At 46.2% G+C, this 16,680-nt stretch overlaps 1 protein-coding gene across 5 annotated transcripts in view; it reads left to right on the top strand.

The window, feature by feature from the left end:
• The window catches only part of LOC140907831 (cryptochrome DASH), a 32,266-nt gene extending 16,675 nt beyond the window's left edge, over positions 1-15,591 (top strand). For 2 of the 5 annotated variants that reach the window (XM_073334697.1, XM_073334699.2), the window contains 3 exons: positions 7,984-8,103; positions 9,836-10,012; positions 11,467-15,591. In XM_073334697.1, the coding sequence (XP_073190798.1) occupies positions 7,984-8,103; positions 9,836-10,012; positions 11,467-11,577 (408 nt within the window). In that variant the 3' untranslated portion in view covers positions 11,578-15,591. Of the gene's footprint in view, positions 1-7,942; positions 8,104-9,835; positions 10,013-11,466 lie in introns of those variants that run through there. The other 3 variants (XM_073334698.2, XM_073334700.1, XM_073334701.2) reach the window with 3 other exon arrangements.
• The last annotated feature ends 1,089 nt before the right edge of the window (positions 15,592-16,680 follow it).

The following is a 16,680-nucleotide window of genomic DNA, read 5'->3' as shown; positions in this document are numbered from 1 at the left end:
AGCTCTGATGCCTGCAATGAGAATTCAGATCTTCTAATGTAACGAGAGAGGGAGGGTAGCCTTGTGGATAAGGCACTGGATTGGGACTCAGGAGAGCTGGGTTCAGTTTGTGACGATACCACAGACTCCCTGAATGACCGCGGGCAAGTCACAAGGGGCCTGATTGTCAGGAGGACTGAGTACCCACAGCTCCAGATGAAGTCAATGGGAGCTGTGAATGTTCAGCACTTCTGAAAAATTACGCTCCGAATCTCAGTTCCCCCTCTGTAACAGGGGGATGATACTTCTTTTCTCCCCTCTTGTCTGTCTTGTCTAATGAGATTGCTGTCTCTTCAGAGCATGGATGGTCCTTCACTTTGTGTTTGTACAGCATCTGGCACAACAGGGCTCTGATCTTGTTTGGGGCCCCACAAGATAAATAATAGTGTAGAAAATGTTGTTCCCTTATAAAAGCCCCTGAGAGGGAAAGATTAGACAAGGTAGCTAGTCTTAGGGGCTGATCCTGTAAACACTCACTGCCAGCCAGGCATAGTCTGGTAGAATCAGTGGGAAACTCGAGGTAGTAGGCGTTATGCCTGGTCATGTTTGTAGTATCAGGGACCTTCGTGTTTGACGTAAACAATGACATTCATAGTCAGAGGCAGGAAGGTTCACTTGCTGTTTAACAGGAGCTTCTGCTTCTCTCAGTTAGCATTTCCAGAACCAAACCCTTCGCTAGCTTTATTGAACTGAGGCTTTTCTACTTTATCTGGTCCTCCTCTGCTCTTCCATGACCCGGAGCTTGGCAGCTGCTGTAAACCATTCAGTAGGGAAGGTGATTTTTCACCACCACGTTGGTTGTTTCTGGATAAAAAGTGCTTAAGTCCCACCACACTGAGTCGTATCTGTCTGTGCTGGGCTCATCACCGTGAGACCGAATCTGAGACTGTGAAGTAAACCTCACCCCGTGGGGCTCCTAGTGTTAAAATAATACAGATAAATAACACACTGAAGTCAATGAACAGACTCCCTCTGAATGCAATGGGCTTTGGGTTAGGCCCTTAGAGAGAGCACCACTGCATTAATGCCTATGATTAAAAACACTAACAGTGGGGCGATAGTATCTTCCTCTAACCAAACCCCCAGTGGAGTGATCAAAGGTTTGTATCTTCTCTGAGATTGTCCCTGATTTTGTCAGGACATCCCATGGGGAGCTAATGAGCCACACAGTCTCACTGCAGCACATTGCTATTTTAGCACATCAGTGCTCCATAGACATTACAGTGTGCAAGGAAAGTGTTTGCAGTTGTGATTTCCTCACATTGACTCACTGTTGGAATTTACTTAATGACTTTTTCTGTGAGTTATTCGCCTCCTTGAGTGAAGCCAATGGGCGTTGCACCCACCTAATCAAGAGCAGAACCTGCCCTTCGTATATTTGTCTCGCTTCCCCATTGCTGACATGCAGCCACCTCTGGGTGGAACACAGCAGCTGTTCTGTGCCAGCAATGATGCATACCAGGTGGGAAAGCTGAATGCACTAAAGGGATGTTAAGTAAGCAGGCATCAATGCAATTACCCATGTGGGAATTTACCAGAACCCTGCCACACTTGAGCAAACTTTAAAAAAATAAAATGTTAACAATTGTCTGATTTGTTTAGGTCAGATTCTAGGGACAGGAGCCAGATCCTCAAAGGTAGATAGGTGCCTAAATATGTTTGAGGATCTGGGCCAAAGGCACCAGAGAAATAGAATAAGCATGTATTTTTGGCAAGTTAACTTGATGTTAGTGTAGGGGTCCATATTGAGAACTCTGGCTACTGAAGTCTTCTAGACAGAGAAAAGGCAATGGCTATAATGGGGCCTACTGGCCCTTTGAGAGCACAGGGGGACCAGAACAGCCCATTCCAGGTAGCTGGAATGAACAAAGATCCAGGAAATGGCCTTGTAGTGGAAGAGAGGAAGTGGTCCTGGAGAATTAGTAGTTGGAAGTGGGGGGGACCCAGGGCACTGTCCCTTTAAGGGCCCTGGACCAGGAGCCCTGTAGAGTAAAGTGGGGGAAGGGCTCCCTTCTCTCCAGCCAATCGAGAGGCGCTCTCTGTAGGAGGGCAGTATATAGACACCCTTCTCCCTCAGCACAGGTGAGATGGTGGTAGGAGAGGGAAGCTAGAGCCAGTACCCTGAGCTCCTGGTAGAAATGACTAGGGGGGGTGACTGTGAAGGACAGATGCTGGCAGAGGCTGAGCTCTGTGTGGGTGGCAGAAGGTCAGCGTGAACTCTCTGGTTGCAATGCAGAGTTTAGTTTTTGGGATGTTAAGGACTGTGTGGAACGGCTTGTGGTCATTAAGTCAGCCCCAAGTGGAGGGTGGCTCTCCTCTTAAGAGAGACTGTGGAGCTTGTGAGGGGCCCTGAAGAAAGAGATCAGAGGGAGGGTGCTTCAGGGGGACCTCTGGCCACGAGTGGGCTCTCAGTAAGAGGCAGCCGTGCCAGGCAGTATTGTCAGCTTCCAGCTACTCCACCTTCACCTGAAGGCATTAGCCTGTTCTAGTGAATCCTTGGCATCACTGCATAAGGGTGATGACTAAACGCCAACTCCCAGATACCACCCCCCCCCCCCCAGTCATTTCCTGGTATGCTTTTCTTCGACTCTCACCCATCCTCCGGGGGCATTGCTAAGAGCACAGTTTCACTTCGGTAGCAGTGTCTCTTATCTACGTTTGTTCTCACCAAGCTGAGTTATGAAATCTGGGGCTGGGTAGTTTCCAACCTCATCTGCGCTGGTTTTGGCCCCAGAAGTTAATGGCATGGACGGGGGGGAAAGAAAAAAGAGAAGGGAGTTCTAATGTCATCCTTCCTTCCCTACCCCACCAGCATCGTGTATCTGGCATGTTGGCGGCAGCATGGTTGCCGCTAGCCAGGCAGAGCGTGGCTGTGGGTATCTTACAAAGCTAAGCCATGGCTTCCTGGCCTGTCGTCTGCAGATCAAGAAGGAGTTTCCTAACTAACGCAGCAACTGTGTGCTTGCTTGGGGCTGGCCCCCACAATGCCGTTGGCTTCGCAGCGACTTACAGGAAGCTTGAAGCTACAGTAGACACAAACTTGGCTGCAGCCTAAATTTCCACGGCTCGCTTCAGGCTTGTAACACTCAACAGCACCTTGAGCTGTGAGGCTGGGCTGGGCCAGCACTTGGATGGGAACTCTGTACAAAGTGGGGTTGGTGATTCAGTTTGGTGACATTTTTGTCCTGTAAGTCCATGCTGACCCAGTGTCGCGGATGCACCCTCTTTCAGATGACCCTTAAAACCCATATCCTGATGCCAAGCAACTGGCACTAAAAGAACTGGCGGTTTTTTTGAAAAAGCAGCAGTGTTAGCCTGGGTGTCCTGGACAAATTGCAGTTTGAATAACTACAGTCGGCGTAAATTCCTGCTTCAGTTTCAGGATATATATGGCATTCTGGCATTCTTAGTCACTGCAGTGGAAAATGGGGACTGTATTTTCATTATCCCCCAGGGTGGCTGCATTTCAGTGATGGATGACGTGATTCTTATATGCAATGTGTGAATTACGTGATGCATTTTGGGATCCTTTACTATGAAAGGTGTAGAATAACTAATTTCCCATACCCACACAGCTAGTGGTCAGAACTGTACTGTGCGTAAATCATGGAATGAATAATCATAATAATAGTTGATGATTTCTGGCACTCGGTAGTGCCTTTCATTGGAGGCTCTCAAATCACTTTATGAGGGTGGATAAGTCCTGGCATCCCCATTTTACAGAGCAGGAAGCTCAGATGCAGAGTGGATGAGTTACTCACCCAAGGCCTCACGGTGAGTGAGTAGGAGAAAGGTGAATAGATCTCAGGAGTCCTGGCTCCTACGCCCTGCTATAACCACTAGACAGCACTGGCTCCCTTCAATGGAAACTTGATTTGTTTAGGTTTCAGAGTAACAGCCGTGTTAGTCTGTATTCGCAAAAAGAAAAGGAGTACTTGTGGCACCTTAGAGACTAACCAATTTATTTGAGCATGGAGCTTTCGTGAGCTACAGCTCACTTCATCGGATGCATACCGTGGAAACTGCAGCAGACTTTATATATACACAGAGAATATGAAACAATACCTCCTCCCACCCCACTGTCCTGCTGGTAATAGCTTATCTAAAGTGATCATCAGGTTGGGCCATTTCCAGCACAAATCCAGGTTTTCTCACCCTCCACCCCCCCCCCCCCCAAATTCACTCTCCTGCTGGTGATAGCCCATCCAAAGTGACAACTCTTTACACAATGTGCATGATAATCAAGTTGGGCCATTTCCTGCACAAATCCAGGTTTTCTCACATCCCCCCCACCCCCATACACACACAAACTCACTCTCCTGCTGGTAATAGCTCATCCAAACTGACCACTCTCCAAGTTTAAATCCAAGTTAAACCAGAACATCTGGGGGGGGGGGGGGTAGGAAAAAACAAGAGGAAATAGGCTACCTTGCATAATGACTTAGCCACTCCCAGTCTCTATTTAAGCCTAAATTAATAGTATCCAATTTGCAAATGAATTCCAATTCAGCAGTTTCTCGCTGGAGTCTGGATTTGAAGTTTTTTTGTTTTAAGATAGCGACCTTCATGTCTGTGATTGCGTGACCAGAGAGATTGAAGTGTTCTCCGACTGGTTTATGAATGTTATAATTCTTGACATCTGATTTGTGTCCATTTATTCTTTTACGTAGAGACTGTCCAGTTTGACCAATGTACATGGCAGAGGGGCATTGCTGGCACATGATGGCATATATCACATTGGTGGATGTGCAGGTGAACGAGCCTCTGATAGTGTGGCTGATGTTATTAGGCCCTGTGATGGTGTCCCCTGAATAGATATGTGGGCACAATTGGCAACGGGCTTTGTTGCAAGGATAAGTTCCTGGGTTAGTGGTTCTGTTGTGTGGTATGTGGTTGTTGGTGAGTATTTGCTTCAGGTTGCGGGGCTGTCTGTAGGCAAGGACTGGCCTGTCTCCCAAGATTTGTGAGAGTGTTGGGTCATCCTTTTAGGATAGGTTGTAGATACCCCCCCCCCCCGATGTTCTGGTTAACTTGGATTTAAACTTGTTTAAATTTATTTTATATTTATTTATTTATTTATTTAGATAAAATGTTTATATAGATATTTATATAGATAATGTGCCCCCAAGGAACAAAATTTTGCAACCCCTCCCAGCTTGGTATTATCCACAAGCTTTATAAACGTAGCCTCAATGCCATTCTCAAAATCACTTATGAAGATACTGAATAAAACTGGACCCAGGCCAGATCCCTGCAGTACCTGACTCAAGATGCTCTTCCGGCTTGACTGCCAACCATTGATAATTACTACCTGAGTATGGTTTTCCAACCAGTTGTACACACATCTTTATAGTAGGTTTGTCTAATCTGTATTTCCCTAGTTTGTTTATGAGAAGGTCATGTGAGACAGTATCAAAAGCCTTCTGATCACTGCTAACCTTTCTTTTGAAAATTGAAACAAAAATGGCATGTAGTTCTTCGGCCATTGTTGCGTTTTCTGTTATTGTCTTTCCCTCCTTATTGAGTAATGGGCCTACCCTGTCCTTGGTCTTCCTCTTGCTTCTAACGTATTTGTGGAATGTTTTCTGGTTGCCCTTTATGTCTCCAGCTAGCTTAATCTTGTTTTGAGCCATGGACTGTATTTTTGTCCCTACATGCTTTTTATATTCATCCTTAGTAATTTGACCTAGTTCCACCTTTTGTGTGACTTTTTAAAGTTTCACGTCTTTGAAGATCTCCTGGTGAAACCAGTGTGCTTTCTTACCATACTAGGTATCTTTCCTACACATTGGGATAGTTTGCTTTTGTGCCCTTAATAAAGTCTCTTTAAAAAACTGCCATCTCTCCTGAACTCTTTTTCCCCCATAGACTTGCTTCCCACGGGATCTTACCTACCACTTCTCTGAGTTTGCTATTGTCTGCCTTCTTGAAGTCTTATCATCTTTATTCTGCTGGTGTTCCTCCTGCCATTCCTTAGAATCATGAACTCTGTGATTTCTTGATGGCCTTCACCCAAGCTGCCTTCCACCTTCAGATTCTTAACCAGTTCCTCCCTGTTTGTCAGAATCAAATCTGGAATAATCTCTCCCCTAGTCACGTTCTTCTCCTTCTGTAATAAAAAGCTGTCTCCGGTGCATTCCAAGAACTTGTTGGCTAATCTGTGCCCTGCTGTATTTTTCCAATGGATGCCTGGGTGAGTTGAAATCTCCTTTCACTAACAAGTCCTGTGCTTTGGATTGTTTTGTTAGTTGTTTAAAAAAGCCTCATCCACTACTTCTTCCTGGTTAGGTGGTCTATAGTGGACATCTACCATGACATCACCCTTGTGGTTTTACCCCTTTTTATCCTTACTCAGAGACTTTTAACAGGTCTGCAGATGTGCAGAGCAGGGTAACAGTCCCAGGGGCCACCTTCCTGGCAGTGTGAGATCTACACGCCGCCCCAGCCAAGGGGGATTCTCCCCTCCACAGTCTTGGGGGAAACTGTTTCACCAGAGGGTGGAGGGAGAAGGATGTTGTGCCCTGGGCTCTGGAGAGGGGATGTACATGGGGAGGGGTGCAGACATGGCTTCTTGCAGGCAGTTTAAACCACACCAGGGAGATGTGGTGGGAAGGGAGGAAGCCCAGGTGAATGGGGGGCTCTGGGTGTGTCCCTAGGAGACAGGGGTGATCCCAGATTGGGGACTGGATGTGTCCAGGAGATCCCGGTCTACAGAGAATGTATCCTCTGGGGCGGGAGGATTCTGGGTTGGGGGTACAGTGGGATCCCAGGCCATAGAGAAGGTATCCCCTGGCGTGGGGGATCCCAGACCCTGGGGGCGGGTGTCCCAGGGGATACTGGACTCTGCAGCGGTTCACCGTGCGGGACTGGGGCAGAGCGTGCGGGGAGGTGGGGCGGAGGCTGCCAGAGCCCCTGGGATCGGCTCACTGAACTCCGGCCCCTGCACTCAGCACGACAGCTGCTGCAAAGTCCTGTCCCGGCCGCCAGAGGGAGAAGAACCGGAGGGAGCCACAGCCCCAGCGCCACCAAGGGCAGAACAAGAGAGTGGGTGCCCAGGAGCAGCCTCTCTCCAGCGGTGCTGTGGAGCGAACTGCTGGGCACTGGGTGTACCAGAGTCTGCTGGGATGGGGGCAGAGGGACTTGGATGAGCGGTGGATTTAAATGCTGCCTAAAGGGCAGTGAGAGACGCGGTGGGTCCTGGAGGCCGTTGCGCCCCCTGTGGAGCAGGGTGAGCGCAGCGCTCCCCGCTATCACTCACTGCTCTGGATGCTACCCTGCCTGCTGGCAGTGCATACCTCTGCACTGCGCAGGGCACCCCCCTGACCACAGTGCCCTGGGTGGTCTGGTTGCCCACGTTGCCCGCCCCTAAGGCTGGCCCTGGCAAAATCAATCGTTTTCCGCACAGCTCTTAGGTTCCTTTGTTAAAGTGTGGGGGCCCATGGCCACTTTGGCCTCCCTGGTTCCCGTGCCCCAGCTAAGACTCACTTCAGAGAGGGAAACTGAGGCAGTCAGTGCTAAGTGCACCATGCTTGGCCAAGAGGGAGTGCTGGGGGAAGCCACACCCTATGATAGGGCCAATCAATACCAGGCCTGGGCTGTGTGCAGATTTTTTACTGGTGTAACCCCACAAATATTTAAAGTGGTACATCCTCTCCCACTTCCTAGTGTGGAGGCAGTTTTACTGGTATAAAGGAGCCTTACCCCAGTATAACTTGTTCCCCTTCCTATACAGAAATAGCTATACTGGTTCAAGCACCTTTATACTGCTATAAATGTCCACATTAGGGGTGGTTGTACCACTCTAATGGTACCACATAGTGTTGTATGTAGACAAGTCTCAGATGCCAGAGCAATGGCTGTCTCTACATGATTTTCCTCCCTTTGCCCTTTTCTTGCTGAGCAGCAGACCCAGCCTTTCTTACTGGTTCTCCGTGTGTGTTTAAGGTGGACTATGATGTCTGCAGCAATTATGGAAACTGGTTATATAGCGCTGGAATTGGAAACGATCCAAGAGAAAACAGGAAGTTTAACATGATTAAACAAGGCCTGGATTATGACAGCAACGTAAGTCTCCTGGTGAAATGTCCCAGTGCTTTGTAGTTCTCTTCCTCATCTTCCCTCCCACTTCGCCCCAGCAGGTAACAAACCAAAACTCCAGCAACTATGGAAATGGCACATAAGGTTTTGATTTGACTTCACAGTCACCTGGGTCAAATTTTCACAAGTGAGGCCCTGCAGTTACCCTTCTTGGGGCTTGACTTCAGTGGGAGCTGCCTGAGGGCTTAGCACTCTTGAAAATCAGGTCACTCATTTAGGCACCTAAATATGGAGGTAGGTGCTTAACTTTAGGCTCCCAAGTGTGAAAATCGGGGTCTACTCATCTGTGGATCCTATTTATTTATTTTAAAAGCAGCCAGATTAGGCTCCCTGAAACCAGTGGTCATTTAGTTTGATCTTCATTCTTTAATGAGCAAAGATTGAGTTTGCCAGAGGCAAAAGCAGGTGCAGCTGCAGTGAAGTCATAGGGGTATGCTGCAGAGTGTGAATGTGTCTTCGTCCCCCGGGGTACCCCCACCGGCATGATTACTGGCTGGAATTGTTTTTTCAGGGCTCTTTTCTCCTCAGCAGGGAATCCGGCAGTCTGTAATGTTGATATTTTAGCCCCAGTGCCACTTAGCCTGTCTCCTCTGAAGAGCTGCTTTCTGCGCTGAGTGGAGCTGCAGAGACAGATGAGTGAAATCTGTCTAGGAGACAAATGAGCATGATGAGCTTATAACAAAAGAATAGCTAATCGTTTGCTCAAATGCTATGGAGACAGGCAGCGGTATAAAACCCTAAAAAAGCGAATGCATGTATTGAAACAGCTACGCCAGTGTTACAATCTGAGCTGTTTATATTCAGGCGGGTACTGAAGAAAATTAAATGCAGAAGCAGCTACTCAATAGATGCTTTTGCTAGAAAAATCCCTTGGACTGCAGGCCTTTCCTGATGAGTGGTGATAAGGGCAAGAGGAGATATGGCATTCAGAGTCTGTTACCTGGCTCGGGAAGTCTGCCTCTATGGCTGTCCCCGTTACCAGCATTGTGTTTAATGACCATTTCCCCAGGTAACTGTCATATCATCAAGACATGGTGCAATGTGTTACTCAAACACAGGCCAGCTGCATGGGAAACACAGAAATGAATAATGGGAGGGTCGGAATTGATCACCTAACACAGTAATGCACCTCATAGTGCGTTGAAACCCACAGCCATGAGATAAAAGGACACTTACAGTCAGTTTTCCCCTGACCTTCACCTTGTGTCATCCCTTTCATACTCCTACCCCCTCCTAATGAACCAGAGTTTTGGAGGAGATTAATTTAGCCCCCACTCCATTCCCCAGCTTCGTGGTGTCCTGCACAGTCGCAATCCCTGCTGCCTCCTGTGTCAAAGCAGGGAGTGGGGCTTATTTCTGGTTTAGGAACAAAAGCTCCCAGGGACTCTTAAGCACCCCGAGTTGAAGCACGTATTTGGCATCTCTGTAAATCAGGCCACCTATTCAGATGCCTGCATATGGATTTGAAGGCCTAACAGAAAGCTCCAGGGTTTGAAAATGTTGGCCCTGACACAACAGTGCCTCCATTTTCCCACCTGAAAAATGGGGCTAATGCGTCCCCATTTCATGGGGCTTCATTCTTTAGTTAATAAAGCGCTTTCCCATCTTTGTTTTGAAGGCACTGTAGGAAGTCAGATTATTATATCCTGCCATATTGGTTTGAGTGAATCCCCCTGAATACCACTGTTTCCATTTGCAGGGAGATTATGTCCGACTGTGGGTTCCAGAAATACAGTGTGTAAAGGGAGGGGAGATACACACACTCTGGGCGCTGAGCAACACAGATCTCTCAGAAGCTGGGATAGCTTTAGGGGAGACCTATCCACTGCCAGTCGTCCTGGCCCGGGAATGGAGCAGACATATCAAGCAGAGGCCTGTAAGTACTATGAAGTTTCAACTGAGCTAGGGAGTTTGTTGTTTCTTGCTCTAAACATGGGTGTAAATTCTGCAGTTCTCTCCCATTTACATTTGAGAAATAACTGGAAAACTGGTTTAATCCACATCATTTAAAGGGTCCATGACTGGGCACAACATTACTTTTGAATGAACACTTGATATCCATGTAACTGGAGTGTGAAGCTGGATTATATTTTATTCTGATTTGTGCATCTATCACAGCAAAGCTTACTAAATTCTGATCAGTCTATACCTGTGCAATTTTATTGAAAGCCATGAGATTTCACAGGTGTCTCTGAGCGTTTAATTTGGCCTGCAGACACCTTATGACAGGTGGTTGTGTATGAGGAGAAAAGAACCCAGCTTGATCCTCAGATCTCAGGAGGAGTTTGTGGGGCCGGCAGCTAGCAAAAATACCTTTTGGACTTGTAAACAGACACATCTGATCTGGAATTAGTGACCCATTAAACAGGGGACCACAGGAGGCCATTGGTACTAACACACTTTTCAGAGTGGATTTGTCTTTTAGAAAATGCAGCAAAACTAACAAATAAAGAGCTCAGTCTTAGGATTGAGCACTGCCAACTTCCATCTGCTGACCATGCTGATGCTGTTCTCACCCAATAGCTGTATATTTCATCTCACAAGTTTTCATTACTTTGTTCCCCTCCTTATCTCTCTTGTCGCAAGACAGTTTGATTCTGTAGTGTAATAAACCAAGTACAAGGATGAAACTAGCCTTTATATAGGGTTTGGGTACTGAGGGCCCAACTCCAAATTTCTGACTCAGGCAAAACTCATGACATTAGTGAGATCCTTTGTCTGAGAAAGGCCCCCTGGCTTTGGCTCTGAGAGTTAGAATAATCAGTTCTTTTATTTCAGTGTGCAGTCGAGATCAGAAAAGTGACTGACTGTAAATAGCTCCTTGGCTAGTGGCCCTTGCTTGTGACGGGGGGAAGAGTGATCATTTTTCGGCATGAACATTTGAATCCAATTTTTTAAAACTTTTTGTAAAGTGAGATTGGAGTCACATTTCAGCTCTCTCCCCCTCCTCAGCATGCATCTAGCTATCTCAGGAACATCTGTGCCCCTATCACCATAGTATCTGGGCACTGCACAATCACTAATGTATTTTATGAATCACGAAACCCCTGTGAGGTAGGGAAATACTATTTTACTGAGGCACAGAGTGACTTACCCAAAGTCACACAAGAAGTCTGACAGAGCAGAGAATTGAACCCCTGTCTCTGAGCCCTAAGCTAGCATCCTAATCACTGAGTCGTCCTTCCTCTCTGCTTCTCATCTGGCTAGAACTGCAACATCTTACCCTTTTTTCTGATGGCTGTGAGATATCTCGGTTGCTTTATAACATAAAAACGAGACTTTCTTTTAGCTTCAATCAAAAACTTTCGCTGCCCTTCTCTCAATTAACAGAACAAGAGAGACCATCCTCCGAGGGGAAGGAAAGATCCCTCCGACACGCCAAGACAACACAAGGACAGAGGGGTGGACTTTTACTTCTCTCGCAACAAAGATTTATCGTGAAGGCAGTCCCTGCACTTCTGGAGAAGTGACTCTGCCTGCTGAGAACTCCAGCTGACAATGGTTACTATTCATGGCTAACTTCTCTCTCCCATTACTATCTAAGAAAACCAAGGGTGACATCCTAGACACATTGAAGTCAATGGAGTTTTGCCATTGACTTCAACTGGATCAAGATTTTGACCTCTAATCTTTAGGAAATTGTTTTCTTAATGAGCCAGCTGATTGGGATTCAGAAGGGAGCTGAAGTTCTTTGTCCTTTGTACTTTTAAGAATCCCGTGACACCTTTAACAAGAACAGAGGTGTTAACCTTGTATTCTGGCCAAATTAGAGTGGGTAGAAATTACACCACCAAAATGCCCCTCAAAATCAACTGGATGTACTAAGGCCAGATTCTCAGATGGTGTAAATCAGCATAATTCTATTGAATCAGTTAAGCTACACTGATTTACACCTGTTGATAATCTGACTTGGTATTTTTCACTTCCTGCTTTTAAACTGTTGCTGTGAGCTGTTAAACAGCTAATGTATTCTATCCCAGAGATGGGTGATGAGTGACTTTGTAAAGTGCTTTTGGTTGAAAGGGGCTTCATAACTAAGTAATTATTAACTGTAACAGTAGGGTCATCTTGTTATTGTCAAGTGGTCAGACTGCTTTTCCAGTGCCTTTGCTTTGTACTGGGGCTTATAGCTGTAGCCAGATTTCTACCTCGTATTACAGACTGGAGAAGGTGTTCACTTTTTTATACATTGGAAATATATATACTGAATTTCCTTACGCTAACATGCTTTAGGGTGTAAAACTTAAAAACATTGTTCCATAGTACAACTTAAACCTTTGCATTGGAATGTCTTTACTTTCTTGATTTCCTCTCTTCTGATAGAGATCAGAAGGCAGAATGGCTGATCTGAGGTGCCAGAATCATAGAATATCAGGGTTGGAAGGGACCTCAGGAGGTCATCTAGTCCAACCCCCTGCTCAAAGCAGGACCAACCCCAACTAAATCATCCCAGCCAGGGCTTTGTCAAGCCTGACCTTAAAAACTTCTAAGGAAGGAGATTCCATCACCTCCCTAAGTAACACATTCCAGTGCTTCACCTCCCACTTAGTGAAAAAGTTTTTCCTAATATCCAACCTACACCTCCCCCACTGCAACTTGAGACCATTATTCCTCCTTCTGTCATCTGCTGCCACTGAGAACAGTCTGGATCCATCCTCTTTGGAACTCCCTTTCAGGTAGTTGAAAGCAGCTATCAAATCCCCTCTCATTCTTCTCTTCCGCAGACTAAACAATCCCAGTTCCCTCAGCCTCTCCTCATAAGTCATGTGTTCCAGTCCCTTAATCATTTCTGTTGCCCTCCACTGGACATTTTCCAATTTCTCCACCTCCTTCTTGTAGTGTGGGGCCCAAAACTGGACACACTACTCCAGATGAGGCCACACCAATGTCGAATAGAGGGGAGCGATCACGTCCCTCGATCCTGTTCTCTTTGACTGTATCCTCCATAGTGCTTTCGGTTCACCTTGGAATCTGATGTGGGGTCACTGTGGTAGTTCTGTTTGCCTGTGGCATCAGCCTGAAAGTTTGAGGCCATATACCACACGCAGATCAGTTTCAAAACATTGCTCTATGCTCAGTAAGGGCAACCAGTCCTATTCTGGGTCCATTTAGAACTTCAAGTTCTTGTCCAAAACGTCTTAAATGGTTTGACTTGGTTGCTTTAGAATAGTGGCTCTCAACCTTTCCAGACTACTGTACCCCTTTCAGGAGTCTGATTTGTCTTGCGTACCCCGGTTTCACCTTTCTTAAAAACTACTTGCTAATAAAATCAGACATAAAAATACAAAATCGTTATAGCACATTATTACTGAAGAATTGCTTTCTCATTTTTACCATATAATTATAAAATAAATCAATTAGAATATAAATATTGTACTTACATTTCAGTATATAGAGCAGTATAAACAAGTCATTGTCTGTATGAAGTTTTATTTTGCACTGGCTTGGCCAGTGCTTTTTATGTAGCCTGTTGTAAACGTAGGCAAATATCTAGATGAGTTGATGTATCCCCAGGAGGACCTCTGTGTACACCCAGGGTTACTTGTATCCCTGGTTGAGAACCATGGCTTTAGCGAGATCCTTCCTGTCACTGTTCCCTAGCATGGCATCTTCACTTCCCGAGGAGTCCAGATTCAAACATGTTGAGTCTGGGAGCAGGGTACTCTCAGTGGAGGGCCCTTGATTGACTCTGGAGTTCATTACCACCAGGGATCAGGTTGAGCCACAGGCCCTACCTATAAAGAAACTGCTCTGGTTTAAACACGTCAGTTTAAAATCAATCTTATTAAACTGGTTCAAACCCCTAATGTAGAAGCCCTTGCCCTTGCATAAACTGGTTTAGCTTGTATTGGTAAATTACTGACTTAATTTAAACCCATATGCATCTTTCACACATATCATAGGTTGAATCCCTGCTTTAAGTGCTAAATGGAATTAAACCCTAACTATGGAGCCGTGATTTGCACCTCCATAATTAGCAATGGTTAAACCAGTTCATGGGCATCTACACTAGAGGCTTGCACCAGTTTAACTAGAACAATTTTTAAATTGACTTAATTAAACCAGGGTACTTTCCTAGTATGGACAAGAACTAGGGCCTAGTCTACACAAAAAAGGTTTGACATAGCCAAAATGGCAAACCCTTCTAATCGATATGCAGCGCATACTGGCAAAAATTGCTTTTGCGGTATAACTTATACTGGTTCCTGTAATCAAAAAAGCTATAGCACCAAAAGCACCCTTTTGCCAGTATGAGCTGCATCTGCATTAAGGCATTTGCTGATATAAAAATGACATCTTAATTGCTTTGACTATACTGGTCTGGTAACCTTCAGGGCAGATTGCAAAATTCATCTCTTTCCCCAAACTTCCTCCTAACAAATGAGTTGTGTACCGGCTCCTGCAACATTGCTCCTGGAAGTAACCAGTCATGTTTAACCTTGCATAATTGGCTTTATCTGAGGGGGAGGAGAGTTTAGTTCCTTTCCCAGGAAGACCTGATGCACTCTACCCTCTGGCAGAGGAGTCCAACCTTTCCAGTCTGGGGCTGATTTCATGGGAAGTTCTGTCTGAGGCCAGGTCTATGCTAGAAACTTTTGCTCGTCTGGGAATGTCAAGGAGAGGGGTGATTTATTTTTTTTAAATCTTTGTGTGTGACATTTTGATCCTGCCAGAGCCCTAGGGCCAGATTCTTAAAGGTATTTAGGAGCATAACACCCATCGGTTATCAGGTTGGGAGTCAGACATTTAGATACCTTTAAAAATCTGGCCCCTACCTTAGACAGAGTTATACCAATGCAGAAGTGCTTTGGCTGGTATAACTTATTTTCTGTGCAAAATCAATATGTTGTAGTGGCACAGGCACTCCTTTGGTTTTTTTTTCTTTCGTGGGTATAAGCTGCATCTACCTAGGATCTTTTGACAGCAAAGCTGTGTAGGAATAGCTATCCGGGCAAGCCTTTTTCCAGTGTAGACATGGCCTCAAGTAAGTGGAGTTGAACAGGGGCCTAATGCTATAGATGTAAGAGTGCCCCCTCATTGGCTGGAACCCAATCCTTTAAAAATCCAGGGGAGCTGAAACAGGCCCCAAATGAGAATCAAATTATTTGACAAATGAGCAGGAGAATGTATGGTATCTTCAGTTGCAGCCTTGTCGGTGGCATGCTATCACCACAAGCTGTTGGATATGTACATTAACGTTAATTTGATTGTCTGTTCCAAACATAACCTCCATTTTCAATCTAGTAGAAACCTAAGGTGTAGGGAGGGGATGAGGAAGAGAAGTGGATGAAGAATCAAAGTTAAGACAAAGTGTAAATGATGTTAGTGAAGATGCTTGTTGCAGAATCAACCCCCCAGCTGCTCTGAATGTCACAGTTGCTCTAAAAACAAAACAAAAAAACCTTTGAAATGTATCTTAAATGCTGATTAAATTAAAGTACAGTGTATTCATTATGGAGGACTCCACTCTGGTACTGGTCCTAAGGAGCTTGCATTTTCTGTCAACAATGTAATTCAGACATAGAAAGCATCAAGAAGATGGATTTAGCACACAACAACACAGGCTTTTTCCGATCTCAGGTTTTTATGAGATAGCATTTATCAGCATGGTATCTAAGGCTTCCTTCTTTCTTGCCCTACATCCCCATCTTTTTCCTTCTCTTCTGCTCCTGTAAGGGTATGTGCACTGTTTCTTTAAATCTGTAGCAGAATACTAGGCAGGGGACTTGGGGAAGGTGATACACCCAAGCTCTGCCTGAAGTAAGATGAGACAAAGTAGTTGTAGGGAAAAACTTTTCCTTTCTTCCAGTCAAGTTCCTCGCCTCCCCGCAGCCAAATAATCTGGAGTCCCCTCTACTACTGCCATTTAGCATCCACAAAGAAGAACGCAGAACAGCCTAGATCTGATTTAACAGGTGAGTGCTGAGGATTTCTGGGGTCATGTGATGTCAGTGACATCATCACTGGCAGCCTGGAGGCGACCATGTGGGGCAGACCAGGTGCAGCATGGGTCCCCCATAGATGCAGCTCAGGTAAGGGAGGGTGGAAGAATGAAAGATGGGTATTGCTAGGCACTTGGGTACTGCCTCGGCCACCCTTCAGGGTGTTGGGAGTGAGTGGCTGGGTGAGCTTGGCCATTGCCCTGCTGCAGGTAGCTAAGGAAATGGGGGTCAGCCAGTGTTGCTGTGCCTGTCTGGTCAGGAGCAGGCCTAGCCCCAGGCATTCCTTGGGGGGCTTCCCTCTCCCCATGGAGCAGGGGTGTCCATCCGCAGGCTCTGCTGGTGCAGGGTACAGCTGGTGGTCTGAGCTTTCTGGACTGAGTCGCCTTCTAGGTGGGGTGTGCCCTGTACAAATGTCCTTTTCTATGCTGGCAGCTCCTGGGCTGCAGCCTGGGTGGGGCCTCCCTCTTTCTCAGCCCTCAGCTGACTGGTTTCCCGGCGAGGAAGGAAATCTCTGCTCTCCACTGCTTCAGGAATGTGGGGGGTTTTGGTGGGGAGAGGAGGGCTCTTCCTGCCACCTAAACCAGGGCTCTGCTGTGATGGG

The sequence above is a fragment of the Lepidochelys kempii genome, chromosome 2 (genome assembly GCF_965140285.1).
Source record: "Lepidochelys kempii isolate rLepKem1 chromosome 2, rLepKem1.hap1, whole genome shotgun sequence".
NCBI classification, from domain to species: domain Eukaryota; kingdom Metazoa; phylum Chordata; order Testudines; family Cheloniidae; genus Lepidochelys; species Lepidochelys kempii.
Note: the sequence above shows the minus strand (reverse complement) of the source record. Positions and strands in the feature narration are given on the sequence as shown.